General features: G+C 39.5%; 1 protein-coding gene across 3 annotated transcripts in view; it reads right to left on the bottom strand.

Moving 5' to 3' along the window:
• Window positions 1-143: 143 nt before the first annotated feature.
• LOC132155844 (A-kinase anchor protein SPHKAP-like) overlaps window positions 144-23,175 on the bottom strand; it is a 94,496-nt gene continuing 71,464 nt past the window's right edge. For 2 of the 3 annotated variants that reach the window (XM_059564575.1, XM_059564577.1), the window contains exons 4-11: window positions 19,834-19,893; window positions 19,374-19,511; window positions 19,021-19,279; window positions 14,375-17,642; window positions 6,766-6,849; window positions 6,307-6,353; window positions 2,980-3,164; window positions 144-1,589 (exon numbers count right to left, since the gene is read on the bottom strand). In XM_059564575.1, coding sequence (XP_059420558.1) covers window positions 1,434-1,589; window positions 2,980-3,164; window positions 6,307-6,353; window positions 6,766-6,849; window positions 14,375-17,642; window positions 19,021-19,279; window positions 19,374-19,511; window positions 19,834-19,893 — 4,197 coding nt within the window. In that variant the 3' untranslated portion in view covers window positions 144-1,433. The remainder of the gene's footprint in view (window positions 1,590-2,979; window positions 3,165-6,306; window positions 6,354-6,765; window positions 6,850-14,374; window positions 17,643-19,020; window positions 19,280-19,373; window positions 19,512-19,833; window positions 19,894-23,175) is intronic. The other variant, XM_059564576.1, reaches the window with a different exon arrangement.

Here is a 23,175-nt window from a genome sequence, read left to right as displayed (position 1 = left end):
TGGGTCACCATACTTGGCTGAATGTCACGTCACTTTACTTATTTTTGGGTACACTATTCCTTTAACAGCTGCCTGAATGTGTATATAATCAAATTTATTCAAACACTTTGAAATCGTTCAAATAAAGGCTGTTGACATCAAACTCACCGTGCGCAAATTTTATTTTGAAAAGATAAATACATTCAGGTATACCGAGACAGACTGGATACAGTTGTGTGCCTTCAACGCTGATATTAAAACACATTACTATTATGTTACTATGTGGAGAAAACCATAACGCCACCAGATTTCACATTTACACGTCAACTTTTACGTGACAAAACTGTACTTGTACTTTACATACTCTATACTCTTATATTGGAACTTTTACAGTAGTCTGGTGAGACTTTTAGTTCTGTGATCCTGTCTGTGTGCATGTCTTTGCGATCATAAAACACAAAAACTGAAATTTCCATTTGCAGCCGAAAGGTACAGTAGCTCACAGTCTAAACTATTTACATCTAGCCAAAATAAACTCTCTTAAATAACAGTAGTCACACAAAACTAAACATAGAATTCAGTCTCAGAGGTACAATAAAATGACCGAACGTGTTCGCCAGTGTAGACTTAAAACAACAAACTGTGTTTGGAATGGGATCTCACTATATTTGACTTTAGATACAAACATTTACATATCTTTAAATCCCTACACCAGAGCTCGCATGTCCACTATTCTTGATAAAAAGTCATGTTGCGCATTCGAAACGGGTTTGTTGTACAGTAAAAATCCGCAAGCTAAAAAACGTCAAGGCTGTTTGGTCGGTTTAAAGCATGTTCCTCTAACCAGCGCTAGCTGGTGACCGGTGGATCTAACGTTGCGTGCGCGTAAAGACAGGAACATGCGTAATTTAAAGGGAAATTTCCTTAAATCACTATCTATGCGAATGTGCATCTCTAGCACAAAGTTATGGACAAGGCATTTCTTCCTACAATAAATCCCATAATTCCTGTGAACTAGCAAAGACATATACACGTGTGACAGAGATGGAGGTATAGGAATAAAGTTTTATGAAAGCTCAGCTGTGAATTTTAAGGATACCAAATGTGGATGTGCTGGTGGTCAGAGAGGGCAAGTTGGGAACTAAGGAAGCCACATGCTAAGGATCTTGGGATCAGGAGCCGTTAATGCGTGCGGGTGTCTTGTAAACCTTGCTATCCTGTGATAAACAAGCGTTTCACAGCTGAGCTCTAGAAAAACGTGCTGATGTACAGTCATGGCGGTGGCTGTGGATGAGTCTGTGGGATCTAATAGTCAATAAACTGGTTGGTTATGTGAGGGTCTATTTGCAGCTCAAATGGGATTGGTGTTTGGTGTTTTCACAGACTATATACGTGTGCTAGCTCAGGACAGATATGTGGCATCTCCAGCTCCTGGTCCATCGATGGGTGGCGCTCTAGCGCTTGGTCTTCAGTATCCAGTCGAACAGACTGGGCACGGGTCGTCCTCTGTGCTCCAGGTCCTGGTGGAGCTGACAGAACTGAGCCACAGCGCTGAACAAGTCACCGACACGCCAAGCCTTCTGACCTGCCAACTGCACCACTCTGTGGAGCTGAGAAACAAACACACGCTGTTCAGTTCTTCACCAGCCATGAGCATCTTTATCAACAGTCACTGCAGTTATACCAGTGCTGTTTTAGTTTTCTTGATATTTTGAATTCGATTTTATCTTTGACTTTATTTTAGTTAAAGTATAAGTATTGTTTTGTTATGGAGCATACATGTTAGCAGTAACATACATGCATATTTATGCATATGCATGTAACAACTATATATAATTGCCAAAGCCATACAGAACAAACAAAGGAAAAATACACTATATGGACAAAAATATAGAGACACCTGACCATTACACCAACAATAATTTTAAGGTGGACATCGATTGCAAAATTCACTTTTTCATATAAATGTGCCTTTGCAGTGTGTGGAAACAACCAACTTACAATGAGAAAAATCCATTTACTTCTTCTTTTTTTTTTTTTTTTACCCCCAAAAATCTAAACAGTCTCAATTATGTAGCCACTTAGATTGCTCAGGCCCCGCCCATGACTGTCATGAATTAGCATATTTCCATATGCTGTGCATTGTGCACCATTTTCTCCACACTCGAGCAGCTGTAGTGACAACATCTCATAAGCAATTTGTTTACATACATACTGTATGTTTGCACATATCTAGGTGCTCGATTTTATAAACCTGAATTTAATATATATACTGTATATATGAGCAATGAATGATAAAAACAGCATCAACTATCGTTTCAAAATGCATGCTTGAGGTATGACTGTGTTGTTGAACAAAATGTGAAAGTCTCCTCAACTGATGTTAACCACAAACCTTATTTTACTCACATATCGAAAACTATACTAAAAACCCATTCGAAATTCCAGAGAGGACCCATGCTAATTGTTTTTCAGGTTTTAGGACTACAAACGGCACAGCTCTACACCCCTGGAGCTTTGCTGAAAGGCGCAGTGACGAAGGGCTCATTCCTTTGCAGGGCTCAAAACACAGCCTCCATACACTCGACACTTCATCCAGCTTTCTCTAAAAACAGTGTACTTTGTGCACTGTTAAAATGTTTAAAAATTGTATAATGCCACATTGTAGTCACATGACCTTACTGCATTCATGTTGTATGTTTTCATCAGTAACATGAGAATAATGCCCAGATGGATTACATGGTTTTATTTATTCATCTTGTTGTTAGAATTTTCTGTTTTGATTCTGCAGGAAAGGATAAATATTGTAAAATGTAAGCAGTGTTTACTCAGTTAACCACAGATCAGATTATTAAACTCTTATTGCTAGCTCTCACTAAAATCACATTATAATCATAAATATTTAACCATGGAGAGCCTAGAGAACTTTATGAATGAGAAGCGCTGTGCTTGGACCTGGCTAGTTATTCTGACCAATGCATGACCTCCGTTTGTCCTCACCTTAGCGAGATTGTGCTCCTGAGTCTTTCTGAAGTAGAGCGCCGGCACGCCGAGCTCAGACGCAGCGATCCACTGCAGCGCCGCTCTCAGCTCTCCATCCACACACTCCGAATCCACGTCAAAGTTCAGCACCAGGAGCTCGCGCTGACAGCTGCTGCCCGCTGTGGACAGACCCGACGTCACTTCTGTGAGACAAAACCAGACCGCTCACTTTCAGCCACTTCTGTGCATGCTACTCTTTAGATTTCTGTAGATCTAATATTTTGCAAGCATTTTATATATTATATATAAAAAAAATCACAATTATGATAAATGATTTGCTATTTTCTGAGAGTTTATTTAAACTATAATGTTACATTATGGTGCACTAATGAGTTAAATGTAACTTGCATTGTAAAATAGCAACATATTAGTATTTTAGAATCATTGAGATATTATTATTATAGTTTTTATTAACAGTTTGCTATAGTTTTCATTTTTTATATTTTTTCATGTTTATTTTAAGATTTGCTCGTTTTATTAATTTTGTTTTAAATGTCTTTTAAACATGTCTATATTGTTTTTATTAATTTGTATTTTTTTTTAGTTCATCGCCATCTTTAAAACTAACAAAAATAAAAATGATAAAAAATAAAAACACACACAAAAAAAAAATAATAATAAAAGTGACAAAATACTAGTTTTAGTATTTCATTTTATTACAGTCAACATTCATTTGAACAAAATTACAATTTTGTAATGGTTTTATTTTAGTTAAGCACATAATATCATAATGTACATAACGTCTTGATTGTAGACCCTGAATTTAATAAAATTATGGTATGTTTCACGGTAAGTATTGGCAATTATACAATAGTATCAATGGCTAATAGAACTGATGTCAGATCATGTTGTAATGAAATTACACCCCTAGTCCTTATGCATTTCAAATTCAAATTATAAAGTCAAAAGGCAAATTTTAGGGCAAGCTTGAGGACTTTTCTTTAAGATCCACTGTTCTGTATGAAAGTGGATCAGTGTGAATGATGAAGAGCTGAAGTGGGGCTTAAACATTCTCACCGCTAATGCCAACTGTTTTTTATTCTCCCTCCCACTTTTCTCGAGCTCGAACATTTTTCTTGGTTTTAGCTTATCTCTTTAAACGCAATTCAAGCTGTTCTTTCTTTTTTATTCACTTTAGTAATATTTATTTCATCATGATATCTCTATCATCAAAACATAAAGACCTGTTCCTAAACGATTCTGTCCTCTGTTTTCTTGCACTATCTCACATCTTCCCATTCTAACACCCTTTCCTCATCCCTCCATCCCTCTACCAGCAGGATGATGCTTTGCCTGTCAGCTCCTGTGTCTTAGCGTCTCTTTTGTTCTCCTGCATGTGAATGAGTCATTTGTGAGGTGTGAGTTTGTGCTGGCAATACAAAAGTCAGTCTCTCTTTCTCGACTCAAGAACGTCTGTCCGTCTGCCAAAGACTAGAAGCTCACTGAGCGATGAGGGGCAGAGGGCAAGCAGTGCTGCTGCAGTAAGACTGTATGCTGACTCGAGACGAGAGCACATGTACTGTAGATGTTACTCAGATAGAGAGGTCAAAGATTAAAGGCCACTCAAATAAACCACAGAGGGGGAAATGCATAAAGGCCACGAGCAAGATCAAATGAATCACAACAGGGCTGTACAGTACCACATTTGTGCTGGCAATCTTAAGGAAATACTATTTTAAGCCATTTGTATGTGTGAGGTAAGTTTCATTTCTGGCACTTAGAAAATCAAACAAAGAATATGTGCAGTGAGTCTATTGCTTTGCTTTTTCCAAATCCTGAGTGCTCAAAGACCTGCGGCGCACAATTTTAGGCACAGCCTAAGAAACAGAGCAGTAGAAACTGAGATGATCAAAAAAAGAGGATATATATTACTCCCGTTATAATTTATAGCACACCGGTAGGAGACAATCCACTATTAGGCTATTTAGATCAGAGGTTGACTTATGTGGGTTTTCCAGTGGTCTATTCTTAGACCATTATAAATAATGTTAATAAAACAGGTTAGAAAGTAATATTAGTTCCCCAATACATAACAAATAAAACAATTCTGACCTTACTCTTTTGTGCATTTTACAATTTGACTTTTAAATAAAAGGCTTTTCCCTACAAACCAATCTTTTTAAATTCAGCTCGGTGATGTTCAGTCTTTATGGATCCATACACTACATTTTATGGATCTTTATGGAAATGAGATCCGTTCATCTGTGAAAAGTTTCAACATTATAGCCCTTTGATTTTTCAAACCCTGCAATGTAAGGCTGCACGACTTGGGCGGAAAAATAGAACTGCAAGTTGTCTGATAAAAATAGCTATTTAAAGAGCTATTAAAACACCCTCCTTGTTTGTAGGAGCACATAACATGACATCAACATTAATTATTAATATTATACAATTAATCAAATTACTCTTACTATTTGATTGTCATTAAAAAGTATTTAAGGAAAACAATAATAATCATTTTTTGTTTGTTTGTTTGTTCACAGTGTACAATTACAATGCTAATATTTATGGCCCTTTCTTCATTTTCAAATATCAAACATTCAAGCTTTTGATTTGGCAGATAACTGCAGGGAGTTTTAAAAGCTTCTCTTTGTTGACAACTGCTCAAGTGTTTCTCAAGCATGGGAAGATGGTTGGCACATGTTGTGTTCCCAAAGACACGTTAAATGACCCAAACTCAGAGCGGATGCAGAGATGGGTTCATGTGGAGCAGCATTTACTGTGAACCGAGGCACTCTGAGATGCAGCAAACACCTGCAGATCACGACCTGCTCATGTGTAAAGGAACAGTAGCACATATATTGATTGAATTCATTCACAGCCTTTGCATGATGTTGGTTTTATTTTGACTAATCTCGCAGTCTATTGCAATTTACAGTCCAATATGTTAACTCTAGAAAGCCTAGTGCATTTGAATAATTACATTCAGTAACTCCCAAAATCAAGGTCTATCCTATCTCACATTTGCATTAAGAACAACTAAAGTTGAAAAAGTATCTCATCGAGGGCACCACGTGAGCCTCTGGTGCCCCTTAAAAATCTAAAAATCCTCATTCACAGAGAAATAACATGAAGTTCACTCTCGAGAAGAACATGTAGCATTTATATAAAAGATCAGACTGACAGAAAATGAGAAATGCCAACTGAATACATTAGCGCAGAAGTGTGAAGAGCAGTGATTTCCTTTCAACTCCAAACACAGTTGTGAAGTTCCAGCCATGAATGATCTTGCATTCAAATGTGTACGTGTGCATGCAGAGGGTTGTAAGAGGACGTGTCACTCACCGTCCGTCTGATCCTGACAGTGTGACGCCTTCCTCTCTCTGTCCTCGCTGCAAACAGACACACTATCATTATCATGCTGTACAGAGCAATGCTGGCCTTGTTCCAGTCGCCTCATGGAGCCTTTCAGGGTCCACTCATCTAATAAGAGCTCAAAATAGTAAATGACTGAAGGCTTTTGGCGACAAAAGCACATTACAACTGCCCATGTTTGAGACGGTTCCCAGACACGTCAAACTGAGCACATTTACATACTTGTAGAAGAAGCTATCGCTCTAGTATGACAGAATGTGATCCAAGTTTGACCCAAATTTCTTGTCCTCTAACTGTGGCCATAACCTTAGGAGGGGAGCTGCAGACGTAAGGATTTGGGATATGGATGAGTGCTTAACAGCTATTAGCTATGCTGCTCTTAGCAAGTTTCTCAAAGTGTGCCGCAGTTAGCGTGCTGCTGTTGGATACCTGATTAGGTTGCTGGAGATGGAGTAGTCTAGAAAGCCCTCCAGGTCTGCCAATCCCAGACTAGAAGCACTGCTGTTCCCATTTCTGAAACACACAGATATGCACATAAAAAGCTAAATGTGTACCAGTACAATACCAGTCAAAGGTTTGGAATAATTATGACTTTTTAATGTTTTTGAATGCTTTTTTATGCTCATCATAGTTGCACTGATTTGATAAAAACAAGCTGTTTTCTATTTGAATATATTTTAAATGTTATTCTTGCAATGGCAAAGTTGAATTTTCAGCATCATTACTCCAGTGTTCAGTGTCCTTCAGAAATCATTCTAATATATGACCATGGAGCACAAAAGCAGTCTTAAGGCGCTGGGATATTATTTGCAGCAATAGCCAAAAATAAATTGTATGGGTCAAAATTATAGATTTTTCTTTTATCGAGTCAAGTCAAGTCACCTTTATTTATATAGCGCTTTAAACAATATGCATTGCGTCAAAGCAACTGAACAACATTCATTAGGAAAACAGTGTGTCAATAATGTAAAAATGCATTTTTTGATGCCAAAAATCATTAGGATATTAAGCAAAGATCATGATCTGTGAAGATATGTTGTAAATGTTCTACTATAAATATATTCAAACTTATTTTTTGATTAGTAATATGCATTGCTAAGAACTTCATTTGGACAACTTTAAACGTGATTTTCAGAATATTAGTTTTTTTTTTTTTTACCCTCAGATTCCAGGTTTTCAAATACCGTATTTTTCGGACTATAAGTCGCACCTGAGTATAAGTTGCATCAGTCCAAAAATACGTCATGATGAGGGAAAAAAACATATATAAGTCTCACTGGACTATAAGTCACATTTATTTAGAACCAAGAGAAAACATTACAGTCTACAGCTGGGAGAGGGCGCTCTATGTCTTCAGTGTAGACTACAGGAGCACTGAGCAGTATAGAGCGCCCTCTAGCGGCTGCAGACGGTTATGTTTTCTATTGGTTCATTTCTCTTGGTTAATTTCTCTCGGTTCATGTCAAATTCATTTTGATAAATAAGTCGCACCTGACTTTAAGTCGCAGGACCAGCCAAACTATGAAAAAAAGTGCGACTTATAGTCCGGAAAATACGGTAGTTGTATCTCAGCCAAATATTGTCCAATCCTAATAAACCAAACATTAATAATGTATTAATAATGCTAATTTATATCAATGTTGAAAACAGTTTAAAATCCCACCGGTCACAATAGTGACTGTAAAAAAGGTTTTCATTCATAAAGCTCTAAAAACCTTACTGACTGATGTTTTAGTGCATTCCTGCAAATATGGAAAAAAAAGGTCTCAATTAAATATGTGCAGTCACATGATTAATGCAAACTGTCACATGACCAGAGCAGTTAAAATCCGGTTTGTACCATAATAAGCTCCAAAACGAAAGGCTAGTAAAGTATGTTAACATAAAGATATGACAAATATTTTTTGTCCACATTATCTTTAAGGTGTCTAGTATTAATATATTCTTTCACAATAATTCAGTTTTGTTGAGTGTGGTCACAGAATGAGTAAACATGTGGATAGTCACAATAGTGGCCGGTGGTATAACAGTGGATTTAGGTATACAATATAAATCCAGTTGCAGTTGTTGGTGAAGGTTGCACTAAAATGTTGCAATGAAAAAATATTGCACTAAATTAAGAGTTCAAATGTTACAAATAAGTTACAGTACTGATGTTGTAATACTGGTAGCACTAATATAACAATTTGATGATAGATTTTAAAATTAAGTAACAATTTTGATATACGCTGATGGTTGTATTCTTTGTCTTTGTTATATACGTTTTTTCATGCATAATAGTAACCCTAGAATGTGATAAAACTGTTTAAATTAGCTGGGCTAGGATATATAACTATTTTTTTGTGACTCCAGAGATGTGTTAAGTCAGTATACCCACCATCCCACCGGCCACAATTGTGAATTACCATGAAACACAATTTTCCACACACTTTAAAAAAAAACTAAAAATAATTATACATATATAATAATTATTATTTCAAATGGTTTCTTATGACACATCATTTGGATATTTTCATGTCTGTGAAAAAATTGGGATTAAATGGGTAAATTCTTTCTCGAAATCACACACACACACACAACCACACACAACCACACACACACACACACACACACACACACACACACACACACACACACACACACATTCAAAATTAGTATTCTTTAATGAAAGTTCAAAAGGACATATCAATTTAATGCATCTTTGCTATATAAGAGTATTAATTTCTTTCTTGCTTACCTCAAACTTTTGAATGGATTTAACATTGATAATAATCAGAAACGTTTCTTGAGCATTAAATCAGCATATTAGAGTGATGTCTGAAGGATCATGTGACACTGAAGACTGGAGTAATGATGCTGAAAATTCAGCAGTGCATCACAGGAAATAATACATTTTTAAAATATATTCAAATATTTTTATTATTATTATAATAATATTCCACAATATTACTGTTTTTATTGATCAAATAAATGCAGCCTTGGCTTCTTTCAGCAACATTAAAAAGTGTTCCAAATTTTGACTGGTGCTCTTTCTCTTTCTATGTTTCCTCTTGTTGGACCTTTAAGGCTGCGAACAATGCAGAAGCTACTAATTTTCTCAGCGATGATCACTAAGCCGTGGACATTAGCAGATCTTGGAGTGGAGCGAGTAGACGTGAACATTAGCATGAGATTCATTAGCATGGACATCACTGGCAAGTCAATGCCAGCTGATGACTATGAACGTGAGACACCTGTGCCTATACCAGCAACAGCTGGGAGAACAAGCAGCTGGGAGAGCAGAGAGTAAGCTTTCCCCCTGACAGGGCAGAAACACAAATGAAGTGGGGGTTAAAGCCAGATGGAGGCGAATGGCCGGATACCCAGACTCGGGTAAGTGAGGATGGCATTGAGTTGGCGCAGGTTAGGAAGCGTTGGTGAGTGTGGCAGGCTGGGCATGATTCAATCAGCAAGAGGGACTTGCACACCCAATACATCCTTTTCATTCTAGAGTCAACAGGATGTGACATATGGCACCTGCCTGTCAGTGTGGAGCACATCCTGTCAGGACTTTAAGCACTGGCTGCTGTGTCTTTAGACGAAAGCTCTGCTCCAGACTCCAGTCATGTTGTCAGAGTGGTTTACTCACTCAGCTGTGCTGGACTAGACTCACAAATGGAATCGCTCTCACTTCTGAGAGTTACACTAACTCAGGCACTGGCTTAGGGTGTGTTTATATATGTGTGTGTGTGTGTGTGTGTGTGTATGGAAGGAAATAGTCAGATGTGAAAACAAATGGGTCATTCCTGTTATGCAGAACATTTTCATGTCTCTATCTTATATACCTTAACACATAGCATAAAATATAAAAACCCACAGTTTGAATAATAAAAAATATAATAACTATAGTTCTATATAGCTTCATTATAAGCTTAAATCTTGCTTTTGTTTTAATTGTAGTTTTTTAATGAAATTTTTTGTTATTTCATTGTGTTTTTGTCATTTTTATGCGTTTACATAGTTTTTATTCAAATGCATTTCACTTTAATTTGAGTAAGTACATCAAGTTAAACTAAATGAAAACGAGAACTGCTGCCTTGGCAACTACTAAAGCTTTTTTTTTTTTGTATATTTTATTTTATTTCAGTTAATGCTTATTTAATGTCAAGTAACAAAAATATTTTTTAGTTAACCACAGTAACCCTGGTTTAAATTGATTGCTTTTCTTACTTAAAGGGATAGTTCACCCAAAAATGAAAATTATGTCATTAATGACTCACCCTCATGTCGTTCCAAACCCGTAAGACCTCGGTTCATCTTGGGAACACAGTTTAAGATATTTTAGATTTAGTCCGAGAGCTCTTAGTCCCTCCATCGAAACTGTGTGTGTATGGTATACTGTCCATGTCCAGAAATGTCAGAAAAACATCATCAAAGTAGTCCATGTGACATCAGAGGGTCAGTTAGAATTTTTTGAAGCATCGAAAATACATTTTGGTCCAAAAATAGCAAAAACTATGACTTTATTCAGCATTGTCTTCTCTTCCGTGTCTGTTGTGAGAGAGAGTTCAAAACAAAGCAGTTTGTCATATCCGTTTCGCGAACGAATCATTCGATGTAACCGGATCTTTTTGAACCAGTTCACCAAATCGAACTGAATCGTTTTAAAGGGTTTGTGTCTCCAATACGCATTAATCCACAAATTACTTAAGCTGATAACTTTTTTAATGTGGCTGACACTCCCTCGGAGTTCAAACAAACCAATATCCCAGAGTAATTCATTTACTCAAACAGTACACTGACTGAACTGCTGTGAAGAGAGAACTGAAGATGAACACCGAGCCGAGCCAGATAATGACTCGTTCACGAGTCAAGAACCGGTTGCATCGGTTTTCGGATCACCAGTAGTTCTTTCGGACAGTTCAATTCAATAAACCGGTTGAAGAAAATGGTTCACCGGTTCTTTTGCGCTCGACGTAATGGCGTCATTTGCGATGATTGCCCTTGATTCAAGCCTTCGGTTTACCTGGGCTCATAACATTAGCACAGAATCAGTTCAGAATCAATCACGAAAAGAATCAGTTCAGTTCAGACGCTCTGTCTGTCAGTCTGCTTCACGCTGAATCACACATGCGCAGTATCATCAGCTACTCGGTTCACGAATCAGACACGTACGACAGAAACTGTTCTTGACTCATGAATGAGGCAATCTTTCGCTCATTATCTGGTTCGGCTCGGTGTTCATGTCCAATTCTCTCTTCACAGCAGTTCAGTCAGTGTACTGTTTGAGTAAATGAATTACTCTGGGATATTGGTTTGTTTTAACTCAGAGGGAGTGTCAGCCACATTGAAAAAGTTAACAGCTTAAGTTTAATAAGCAGATTAATGCGTATTGGAGACGTGAACCGTTTAAAACGATTCAGTTCGATTTGGTGAACTGGTTCAAAAAGATCCGGTTACATCGAATGATTCGTTCGCGAACCGGATATGACAAACTGCTTTGTTTTGAACTCTCTCTCACAACAGACACGGAAGAGAAGACAATGCTGAATAAAGTCGTAGTTTTTGCTATTTTTGGACCAAAATGTATTTTCGATGTTTCAAAAAATTCTAACTGACCCTCTGATGTCACATGGACTACTTTGATGATATTTTTCTTACCTTTCTGGACATGGACAGTATACCGTACACACACTTTCAATGGAGGGACAGTAAGCTCTCGAACTAAATCTAAAATATCTTAAACTGTGTTCCAAAGATAAACGGAGGTCTCACGAGTTTAGAACAACATGAGGGGGAGTTATTAATGACATAATTTTGCAAATTGGGCGAACTAACCCTTTAAGTAGATATTGCCATTTTCCCCATATACTGAAAATAACTATTAATAATTATTTATTGACATATGTCAGATGTTTCTTTATTTTTTATTTTTTTTACTTCTCCAATAAAAAAGGTTTCAAATAAATCATTTACTGGCATGCTTTATTCCCAATATTGCTATTAGTTTGTTTTTTCTATGTCCTCAACTTTGCTTCCACTATTGTAATAAGTTCTTAATGACATTATCTTCTACAAAGCGACATTATATTTTGTGGAAAAACAACACATAACACTTGATTATAATGTATTAGCAAAGGATTTGATTCCGGTTAATTAAACAATTCATATATTTTTTTAAATTACTACATAACACAATCAGGACTTCTAAAGATGGTTAAGAAAACAATCCAAATGAACAAAGCTGACAGCTTCATGTAAGCTAAATCTAAATCACCTAAATTTGCACCCTTTTGTTCTGTTAGATATCTTTCATTAATTTTCTTGCCACTATGTAAATAATTACGTTAAAATGAATCAAGTCTTTATGTTCCTTGGTGTAAGCAGAGAACTACTGATAATCTGGTATAAACTATAAATTACAACACCAGGATATTCACTGGTGGTGGATGAGGAGATACCTCCTGACTATGTAAAGCGCTTTGAGTGCCTAGAAAAGCGCTATATAAATGTAATGAATTATTATTATTTTCTAAAACTAACTGAACTCAAAAAGTTTTGCATAACAGAAATGACAGCAACATCTAGTAGGAAATGTTATTATATTTATTACAATACTGTATGTGCATGTCTCGTCAAGCCATCAAATCTCATTCTGTATCATTATGTCTGTGCATTTGAGTGCTCAACAGGAATTAAGGGCAACAGCTACAGACTTAAAGATAACATCATTATGTGAGTGTCTGGCTGATGACTAATCACACAAGCCACATCACATTAATTTAAATTAAGATATGTCAAATCTGTTATATTAGTTATACAGTGAGGGCAAAGTAAGTGCTTTAACACTTAGCTCTCATCAGAGATCTAATTGAATCAATACTACTGTAAAGATGAGAGAAGCAGGCTCGCAAATGGGTGCTACACTGCGCTCTGGACATGCCCAGCACTGTCAAGAATTGCATCTAGCACATGTAGCTTAATGGAAAGCCAAATGGAGAAGCCACACTGTCCAGCAAGGCATGATGGTCTACCGGAAGACTGACCCCTCGCTTAGCTGGATAAAGCTACTGGTGGTCTCCTCCTGGGGGTCATCTTCAGGGACAATTTGGGCCCAGCTGCCTGAGCCACTTTCCTCACTGCTAACACTGAGAGAGCGTCGCTCCACCTCCACACCTGCAGAGGGCGCTGTGGCCACTGAGTAGGTCCTGTCTTTGTCACTGTTTAGGGGGTAAAGACGACACATGGCAAACCTGCAGTGTCACAATGAGCCAGTAATTCTACTTGATGACTGATCCTGAGGCAGCAGCTGATGATCTTTTCTATGTAAAAATGCTCTTTATTATTAAATTTGCTAACTTTGCCCCAAAGTGTCTTTCGCTGCCCAGAGCCTGGGTCAAGAAAAGTAAAAATCAAGGGAACATAGGTAAAAGGTATATAAACCTATATTTCCAATTTATTTATTTATTTTTTAGCAGTGTAGAAAATTGTCGGTAAAAATTGTTGTTCCAGTGGAGAACCACTTTACAGAGATCTGCTATTTGGAAATATAAACACCATGTGTGACAGTACATGAAGAAAAATGTTTTATCTGTGTTAATCTGCTGAAAACATCTGAAAAAGAAGCCATGAATTGAGAATTCTCCATGATCTAGAAGAGGTCACTGTACTTTAGAAAAACACTGTTTCGAAACATGCTTGTTAGTCCACAAAACAGCTTTTATTGAAACCAAGCTGCCAAAACTACTCATTTTGTACTTCCTTTTCTTCATTATGTAATTAAGGTTAATACATCAGCACAAGATTGCCTTGACAGACACAAACCAATGCCTACTTCATCATTCTCTCTTAGGCCCACCCACTGGCATGGTAAAATCAGGGTAGAATACAATTAAAAAATAAAATGCAATCCATGACACCTTTAACATTTGTGCATTCTTTCTCTTGTCCCCCCCCCCCCCAAATTTACTCTTACACACATTTTGCTGTGAGCAGTTATAAGAATTAAAGCTTCACCTCTGAAAGAAGAAAGGTTGTGGGTGCTTTTATGTAGACTTACCTGTTTTTGTTTGCTGTTTCATTCTCTTTGCCACTTTGTGGCTGGATCTGATGGGGTGCTTCTGTGTGGTGGAGCTCAATCCTCCCCCTGTCTTCTGAGGCCTCTTCTCTTTGATCTGGTTCAATGTGGATCAAGGGTACCTCCCTCTGTCCATGCCATGCTTGCCTCACACAGGACGAACTGTGAGAGCTACCACTATTTTCTTGATGCTCTATACTTGGCCGGTTTCCACTATTTTCACGACGAGAATGTTTAAAGCCATGTCTCCTTTCTCCAACTGGAACCTGTGGCTTACAAGCAGCCACAACGGCATCCTTCTGGCCTCCAAGCAGGGATTTGCCACTCTCTACGATGTCTGCCGCTAGACGGTTAGCAAAGAGCTGAACATGTGGTTGTGGGTCTGCTGAATCGAGCTCAATACTGTCCTCTGAGGGCTCCGCAATGATCTTATTCTTGCGCATTAGAGACTCGATAGAGCTGGCCCAGGTTTCATGAATTAGCATGTCTGTGATTTGGTCAGTTTGGCCACGCTTATACAAGCATGAATCTGACTTGCAGAGTCCCGTTGATGACACAGAGTTGGTTGGATAGATGTTGAGCGAGTCCCTGTGTACATTTCGTGCAAAACCATCAAATGAATTGGCCTTGATGGGTGAATTTACACTTAGTCTGGAATCTGAGGATCTCCTGTCAGGAACAGAAGACTGACGGAAACAAAATGGGGTTCTGGGAGACGGGGGTAATAGGCTATTACTCCACTCTTTGGTCTTGGTCAGACTGTAGTCCATGTTCTCTTTGTCCATGTCTCTCAGCATGAAGCGATAAAACTCCTCAGTGATACTCTCAGTGCTGGACTGCTTAGAGAGACAAGATGATGTGCGCACATTGAGGTGTCCATTTTTTTTACTGGCAGCTTGCTGAACAGCTGCTGCAAGGATGTTGCTGGCATTTTTCCCAGCATAGTAGTCCAGTAGAAGGTCAAACTCTCGACCTTCTGTCTCCATCTGGTTAAACATAAACTGAGAGAACTCATCCGTAATGCTCTCACAACTGGACTGCTTGGAGATAGAGCTACCTCTGCTTAAATTATTCCCAAGGCGGTTTCCTGGTCCCAAAGTTTTTGAAGTTCGAGAGGGATCTGCATCCTCCTCTGGAATGCTCTCATAGCTTGATGCTTTGCCCCTGCTGCTCCACCTTTCACACTGTAGGCGGCTGCGAGATGACTGTCCAGATTTGGAAGTGTCAACCACACTCAGTTCTGGACAGTTCATTATCCTGGCTGTTACCTCTGATGCAAAGAGTGCAAATGGATCAGAGGTGGTAGGTTCGTCTAGATTGACTGTTTCGTCCACGACGCGGTTGACCAGGCGCTCCATGAGTTCAGGCTGTTCTTCGGTTTTACGTTTGATTTCACTGAGACGTGGAGGTCTGTGTTTCTTGGTGACTGCGGTGCCATTTTGTGCCTCTTTCCGGCGGAGGGCTGCAGCTGTGCGGCAGGGCAAAAGCAGTCCCTCATGGCCTTCCAATCCACCCTTTAAAGCGCAGAACCATGGCTGCTTTCCACTCGAGTTCTCCAGGCATATTGCTGCCAGCTCTGTAGCCATGGAGACCACTGTGGCCGCCAAGTCTTCAGCGAAGCATGTGACAGGAGTTTTGGACTCACGTGAATCCATTTTAAGTGACACAAGTGCTCCTGAAGAGGATGATAAAGACTGCTGCCTGGTCTCACTCTCTCCTCCTGCCCTCCCTCGTGTAATGTGAAGTGGTGAGCTTTCAGCTGAAGGGAGCACAGAGTCTGTGTTCTTGTCAGTCTTGCCCAGCTGCCCTTGCAGGTCAAATTGCTCTTTGACCAGAGGTGCAGTCACTCTGTTCAGAGTAAGTCTGTAAGGTTCTTTCTGTTTTAGCTCATTTTCTCTCTCATCCTGTACATACTTCTGCTCTCTCTCTCTCTTCCCTATGAGTGCAGACAAAGTCTCCACACTGCTTTGCCTTTCCCCATGATTATAAGCCTGGCTATATTTTGAAATGTCATTGATTTTCATTGATGTTACACATAAGACATCAAAGAGCAAATTATCCACACAATCCAAGAGGAAACCTTCAATGTTTGGGGCATCTTTTCCTGGACCCTCAAGCTCTTTTCTCTTCTCAGCCTTCTCAAGAACATACTGAAAGATATTATCTGATATGTCCTGGGTAAAATGATCAAGATCCTGTTGCTCCTGATAGAGCCTTCTTGAATTTGTGATGCCATCCACTATTTTGTTATGTGTGGTCTCAAGGAAGTTTGCAACACTTGAGTAACTTTGTCTGTGGGTGAGTACAGCTGAAGCTTCCCTGAGGAGACCTTTAGCAACATTGGCTCTGAAGGCCTCAACACTGGTACCCTCTGCAATACTACAGTGGAGAGGAACTGCAGTTGAAGCTTGGGCAACTGACAGAAGTCCCATAGAGGCAGAGTACATGTCTGTCGAGTCGTCATTATCCCCAGAGTCATCTGCAAGATCTACTGCGGCTATGGCACCAACAACCTGAGACATTCCACACACTGCAGAGGAAAACAAATACTCTCCTTTTTCGGTCTCACTCTCTTCTTCTTCATTCTCACATTCATCATCTTCTCCTGACTCCAGTGTGAGTTGTTCTGTGACCTGAGGGGTGGTAATGGTACCAATGACACTCGCAGCACATGCCAAAGCTATTTCTACTGGCTTTGTGGCATGTCCAATTGCTGAGTTGTGCTTGGGGTGACTTCCATGCTTCATTTTGGCATTGTTTACTCTATCATGCTCTGATGTTCCATGTAACTGAGTTTCTGGCCACTCTGTTAGCTCCTCACTGTTGTCAGGACTCTGGACAATCACGATTTTAGGAAGTTCAAAAGAGCAGGCTCGAGCCCTCAGTGGCTCTTCACTGGAGTGGCTTACTTCACTTGAGTGCTGTGAGGTGGTGGACACACTCACCGCTGCCTCTGTGACAAAAGAAGGTTCGTCTTGTGACAAATGAATAAAAGCATCCTGCAGGACTGACTCAGCCAGATTGGTGGCATAGTGACCGGCTGACTCACTGGTGTGATGATTTACTTTTTTTGGGGTAGCAGGTAGGCCTCTTGAGGAGGCAGAATATGTTCTCGAAAGCCTTTGAGAGTTGGAAGAGTTGCAGAGGGTCTCAGAGTCCTCACTATCCTCTCTCTCTATTTCACTTCTTCTTCGAGCGTGGGCTGCTCTTAACACCTTAAGCGACTCGGGCATGATAGAAATCTCAGGATCTGCAAAAAGAAAGACATGTGGCAGGGTTGACGAGGAATATGGTGGGGGGTACAAAGAGAGAGAGGAATTAGATTAAAATGGTCTCTGAAAATGGTTTTATAATCCTACACAAAAAGTCAAATTTAATGCACATGTAAATGAAGCCCATTTACGAGTCAAGTCAGAAATGAGTTACAAAAAGACAGACAAGATATGACGAAGAGTGAGTGAAAATAAAGGACAAAACTGAGAAAGGGGGTAAAAGGTGTCAAGATCTATCCGCTCCTGTCGCCTGCTACATTCAATGTATATAGTGAGGGTCCAGTCAGAGCTATTCATAGCACAATGTTGTATTTGTATAAGTTTTTCCTTTTCCATAATCAAGACCATACAAATGCAGATCCCTGTCTGGGCAGATCTGATTATGAACACTATATTGTCTTTGAGGAGAGCATAACCCTCACACAGTGTTACTTCTAATTTCATATGAGAGATTAATTATAGATTAGCCCAGCAGAGCCCAGTGTGTCTTGTCTCTTTAATATTAGACTTGGGGTGAGTATGGCCGCATGTAGACATTCATGGGTTTGGCTTACTGTTAGAGGCCAAAGCAGTAGCACAGAATAATGCAAGACAAACAAGCTTTCCGATATGCACAATGGAAATGCACAAGACATTTTGGGGACAGTGCTTATTTGTTAGAGAGTCATCCATGGCATATTCCCAAAAACAACCTTCATAAAATGTTTTGGTATTCTTCCCATTTGTTTCTCTTTTCGTTTCACACACATACTCATTAACATAGACTGCAGTGAATTAATTGTTTCACTGCTGTATGTTCTTGTGCATCCATGATGTTGCTTGGTTACTTTGTATCTAAACAAGTATAGCAGATTGCAGTTCTGATTAAGATTATTATAACCAGTGCAACCTAGACAAAAAGTAAGGATCCAAATTATTCCCAAAGGCAAAACTAAAGACTTTATTTATATGCTATTTATGGATGGAAATTTATGTGACATGCCCAAATTGTTTTGAAAACCATAATCTCATTGGTAGCGACTAGGGCTACATCCTGTTAATAAACTAAGCAATAGCCTCGGGGTGGAAACACTCCCATATAGTCCTCCAAATATGGCCACTCTTACTGAAGCAGGCTCACAGATACCAAGAAAACGTAAATGGCTGAATGCTCTTTCAGCCATAATTCAAGCAATTTTCCATCTCTTCACAAGGTGGACAGGAACAAAAATGCAGTGAAAGTTGAGTTTTCTCATCACATACGCGCAACAAGGATATAAAAATACCATTCAGAAGATAAGATATGGACTTTTAATGAGGTTGCTGACTAGATTTCTGGATGGAACTGGATTTCTGGGTGGACTGGTAGATGGATACCATTTCTGAATGGGTCATCCTCGCTGTCTTCCCCAAGCTGTTCAGAGGCAGTGAGGAAGTCTTCTTCTATGGATGACACAGATCGGTTGGTGTCATCTTCAGCAGCCCGCTGACCAGCCAATCGGCCATGCCTCTGCCTCTCTTGCCCTGACTGTAGTCCAATCAGGAATTTGTTGATCTCAAAAATGACACTGTTGGTTTGGGTTGGGCGGCGGCCACAGGAACAATGCACCAGACAGACGTCCACTGTTCTCTGGCTCTGAGATACACACATAAACACAAACACAGGTCAACCAGGCAGACTGTAAGCTGTAAAATTATGTCAGTTGTTCTGGTCTATATTCATATCTTACCTGTGGGTGGCTGGGGTCATGATGGCAGGAGTCCGGTGACTCTAGGCTGCTGAGAAGCAGAATTTCATTTTCTTTGGGTTGCCGCACTCCGAGAGACTCAATTAACTGTGGCAGCTCTGGGCACACTGAGGCTAGTTTCTGTGGGGAAATGTATGCTTATATTCAAGTCACATGAATGTGGGTCTTTGCTTGCATTATCTTGGTAATTTGTGTTGTTTCTAATTTCCCTTTTGATTAGATGAATCATTGTTTATGTCGTACGCTAATGAAATGATGTAAGACATGTTTGTTATTAACTTTAAATGAATTAGAAATGAAAGGATGGAGAGGGTAGATATTTATTTGGATATTGATGAAATGTCAACTGGTAATGTTTATTGTTTAAAATATTGCAGATGTTTTCATTCAAAGCAACCTATGTTTTTTATAGCAGTATATGCATGCAAGGAGAATCTCCCACCTTAACGTAGCTGTCGTCATGCTGTTCAGGAGTATGTCTGTCCAGGTTTACAAAGCAAATCTGGGAAGAGAGAAGCTGAGCTTAGAGAAAAAAAACCCTGAAAAGTAAAGTATCTGTACACGCGTTTTAGCACACAAACACACAACAGCAGCACTGGAAATCTTCTCATCTCCCGCGGCTTTCGAATGTCATGCTCCATTCAGCATATTCATCTCTTTCATTTACAACATGCCAAATCTTCTGCAGCGTTGCCTGAAAGTAACATATTTGCTCTGAATGTAGTGAATAATGACTCAGGTCCACAGATTTTAAACCAGTTTTGTTTTGCTACAAAGTCAGTAGTATATGAAAATGAAAAATGTGTATTGTTTTCTCAATGTTACCTGCACATTTGTCAGCTAAAGTTCACCGAATGACACAAAAATTTGTAATTTTATGTCAAATGGTGCACTTTTGACAGCTCCAAGCCCATCTTGCCCGCGGTGAATTACCCAGTAAAATGTTAGTCTTGTCCTCTCACAAAGCTACCGTTGGGCTTCAGAAGACTTGGAATAGAGTGTACATGTCACACAGACCATTTTATGGCAATTTAAAGTTGATCACTATGAACTGCCATCAAAATGACTGTCACTTCCACTAACAAAAAAGCATACAGGTTTAGAATGGCAAAAGGTTGAGTAACTTTAAGCCATTGCATATAAAAAGATTTGTCTCCTTTTCGCTCATGTTTACACAGCTTGAACAGCACTTAATATCATTTATTTATCACTCTTTACTGTTAAAGGATCACTTCACCCATTTGCATTTAGCTTTGTATTGTTAGAAACCCAGTCATATATTATAATGATCATGGATTTTTCCTTTGTTTTTCCCTGAGATGGGAGAAATAAGGATTTAATTGTTTTACTTCCTGCTTATTATGACGTAAAAATCGTCATTTTGCGTCATAATAAGCAGGAAGTCAAAGTTCATTGAAAAGTGTAGAGACTACAGACACTAGCTTATTATTATTCCAGGGGGTGGGAGCCACTCACCCTACAGGCCTATTACAGATCAGTGGGTGGGACTAAACTTACAGAAACGAAAATGGAAATCTGCCATCTTGTTTGGAAGCTATGTAGTGAAAGTGACGTGACAATCAGCCAAGTATGGTGACCCATACTCAGAATTTGTGCTCTGCATTTAACCCATCCGAAATGCACACACACAGAGCAGTGAACACACACACACACTGTGAGCACACACCCGGAGCAGTGGGCAGCCATTTATGCTGCGGCGCCCGGGGAGCAGTTGGGGGTTCGATGCCTTGCTCAAGGGCACCTAAGTCGTGGTATTGAGGGAGGAGAGAGAACTGTACATGCACTCCCCCCACCCACAATTCCTGCCAGCCCGGGACTCGAACTCACAACCTTTCGATTGGGAGTCCGACTCTCTAACCATTAGGCCACGACTTCCCTAGGTAAGCTAACAAGCGCTTATGGAGTCAGATTTACGAGAATGGCTGGAGGAACAACTCATGATATGGAAGAAGAGGATTTTCAAAGTCTGTTGCTCGAAACAGATGTTCGTGGCTATCTATATGAGCAACAATATAGGGCAGAGGAGGAACAGGCGGCGGCGGCTGCAGCCGATGCCGGAGACCTGCCTGTCGCGTCCGAGGAGCCCGGGCGTGCTCAAGCTGGTGCGGACTGGTGGTGCCTGTGCTCTCGTTGTGCGCCTACGGACACAGAGCTCGAGTCCGTCTGCTGCAAGAATTTGAAAGATGCCAATTTCTCCTCGAAGAAATGTCTGAGGCAGACAAGGACACGGATGTTTGCGTTGTGAACCATCCTAGTTTCGCCCCGCATATGGACAGAGGCGTCCTGGAGACATATTTCAGAATTCCGAAGGTAAACTGGAAAAGCCAGCCGAAGCCTGCAGGGACAAATGGACGTCTAACTGTAAAATAAGTGTTTCAATTTTATTTATTATTCATTTCGTGAAATGTACACAATTTCTTCAAGCATTATTATCACGAAATGATTCCCGGTTAATAAATTACGTAACGTCAACTGTAAACTGTTTGTGCAGTACCTTTTTTAATGCACAAAAAGCTTACTGTGGCATTGTTTACTACTGTGGCACGTAAATACCATACATCGCTAACTGTGTCCTCAATGTCTTGTAGACAATATCGCCTAACAGCCTAACAGCGGTGTTCTGGATTAGTGGGAGTGGCTTGTGGAGCTGTGCAAATGTGTTGCATTGTGGGAGTTGTGGTTTTCCATACAAATGAGCCCTAAAGTTACTTTCTGTAATAACTCGGTCAAAAAGGCACCAAAATTCGAAAGTTTTAATAGATTTCGACTACATATATGACCCACTTTCAATGAAGATCAATGTTCCCATGGGTGAAATGCTCCTTTAAACAAGGCTTTCTGGCTCTCTTTTTTTCTTCTGTGTTCATCTCACATCACTCTATTCACTTGACATCATTTTAATTTTGAGTTTTGAGTTTTAAATGGTTCTTCAACGTGGGGACACACTGACTCTTACACATACACACACTCACACATACCATGATGACTCATAGATGTCTTAAAAGCATATCATGTTGCTAGACACATTTATTGCAAATGTGTCCTTGTGGATGTGTGTGTGTGCTCTTCTTTAACTCTTAATTTAAAACACTTGAGATCACATTAGTGACAAATGTCTTTGGAATCTGTACGTTTCTCTGAGCAAGGATGGATTTCACCCTCAGTTACCACAGATGTATAGCACTTCATCTCTCTTATTCCAGCTACTGGCTCTTAATGCAACAGTAAATGACCTAGTGCATCCATAAGGGTTTAAATACTAAGTGTATAAAGTGTGTTAATAGTTCTGGCCTGAGGACTGCATCTGCTATTGAAAGATAGACAATAACAGCAAGAGAGAGAGAGAGAGAGAGAGAGAGAGAGAGAGAGAGAGAGAGAGTAACCTGCCATAATAACTGTCATATTCACATAAGGATGGATCTTGCGCTGGAGGTTTGGAGCGTCTCAGCTGTCAGGTGGCACTATTAATGTATTGTGGTGCTGATAGGTGGCTCAGTTACTGCTTTTTTCTGACACACAGGCCTAAATAAACAAATAAATAAAAAAACACAATGTGCATTCTTAAAATAAATCTAATAAGATGTTGTTGTTTTTTTAAGATGATATGTATTGTGCTTGCAAAAGATGCTACCACAATATTAGGGTGACGGTTTGCAATTATTCTGTAGGTTGCTAAGATGACTTTGCTAGGCGACTGTTAGGGTGTTCTGAGTAGTTGCTAGGTACCATTTTCAGAGAGGAAATTAGCTCGTATATAATACAG

The sequence above is a fragment of the Carassius carassius genome, chromosome 13 (assembly GCF_963082965.1).
Source record: "Carassius carassius chromosome 13, fCarCar2.1, whole genome shotgun sequence".
NCBI lineage: Eukaryota > Metazoa > Chordata > Actinopteri > Cypriniformes > Cyprinidae > Carassius > Carassius carassius.
Note: the sequence above shows the minus strand (reverse complement) of the source record. Positions and strands in the feature narration are given on the sequence as shown.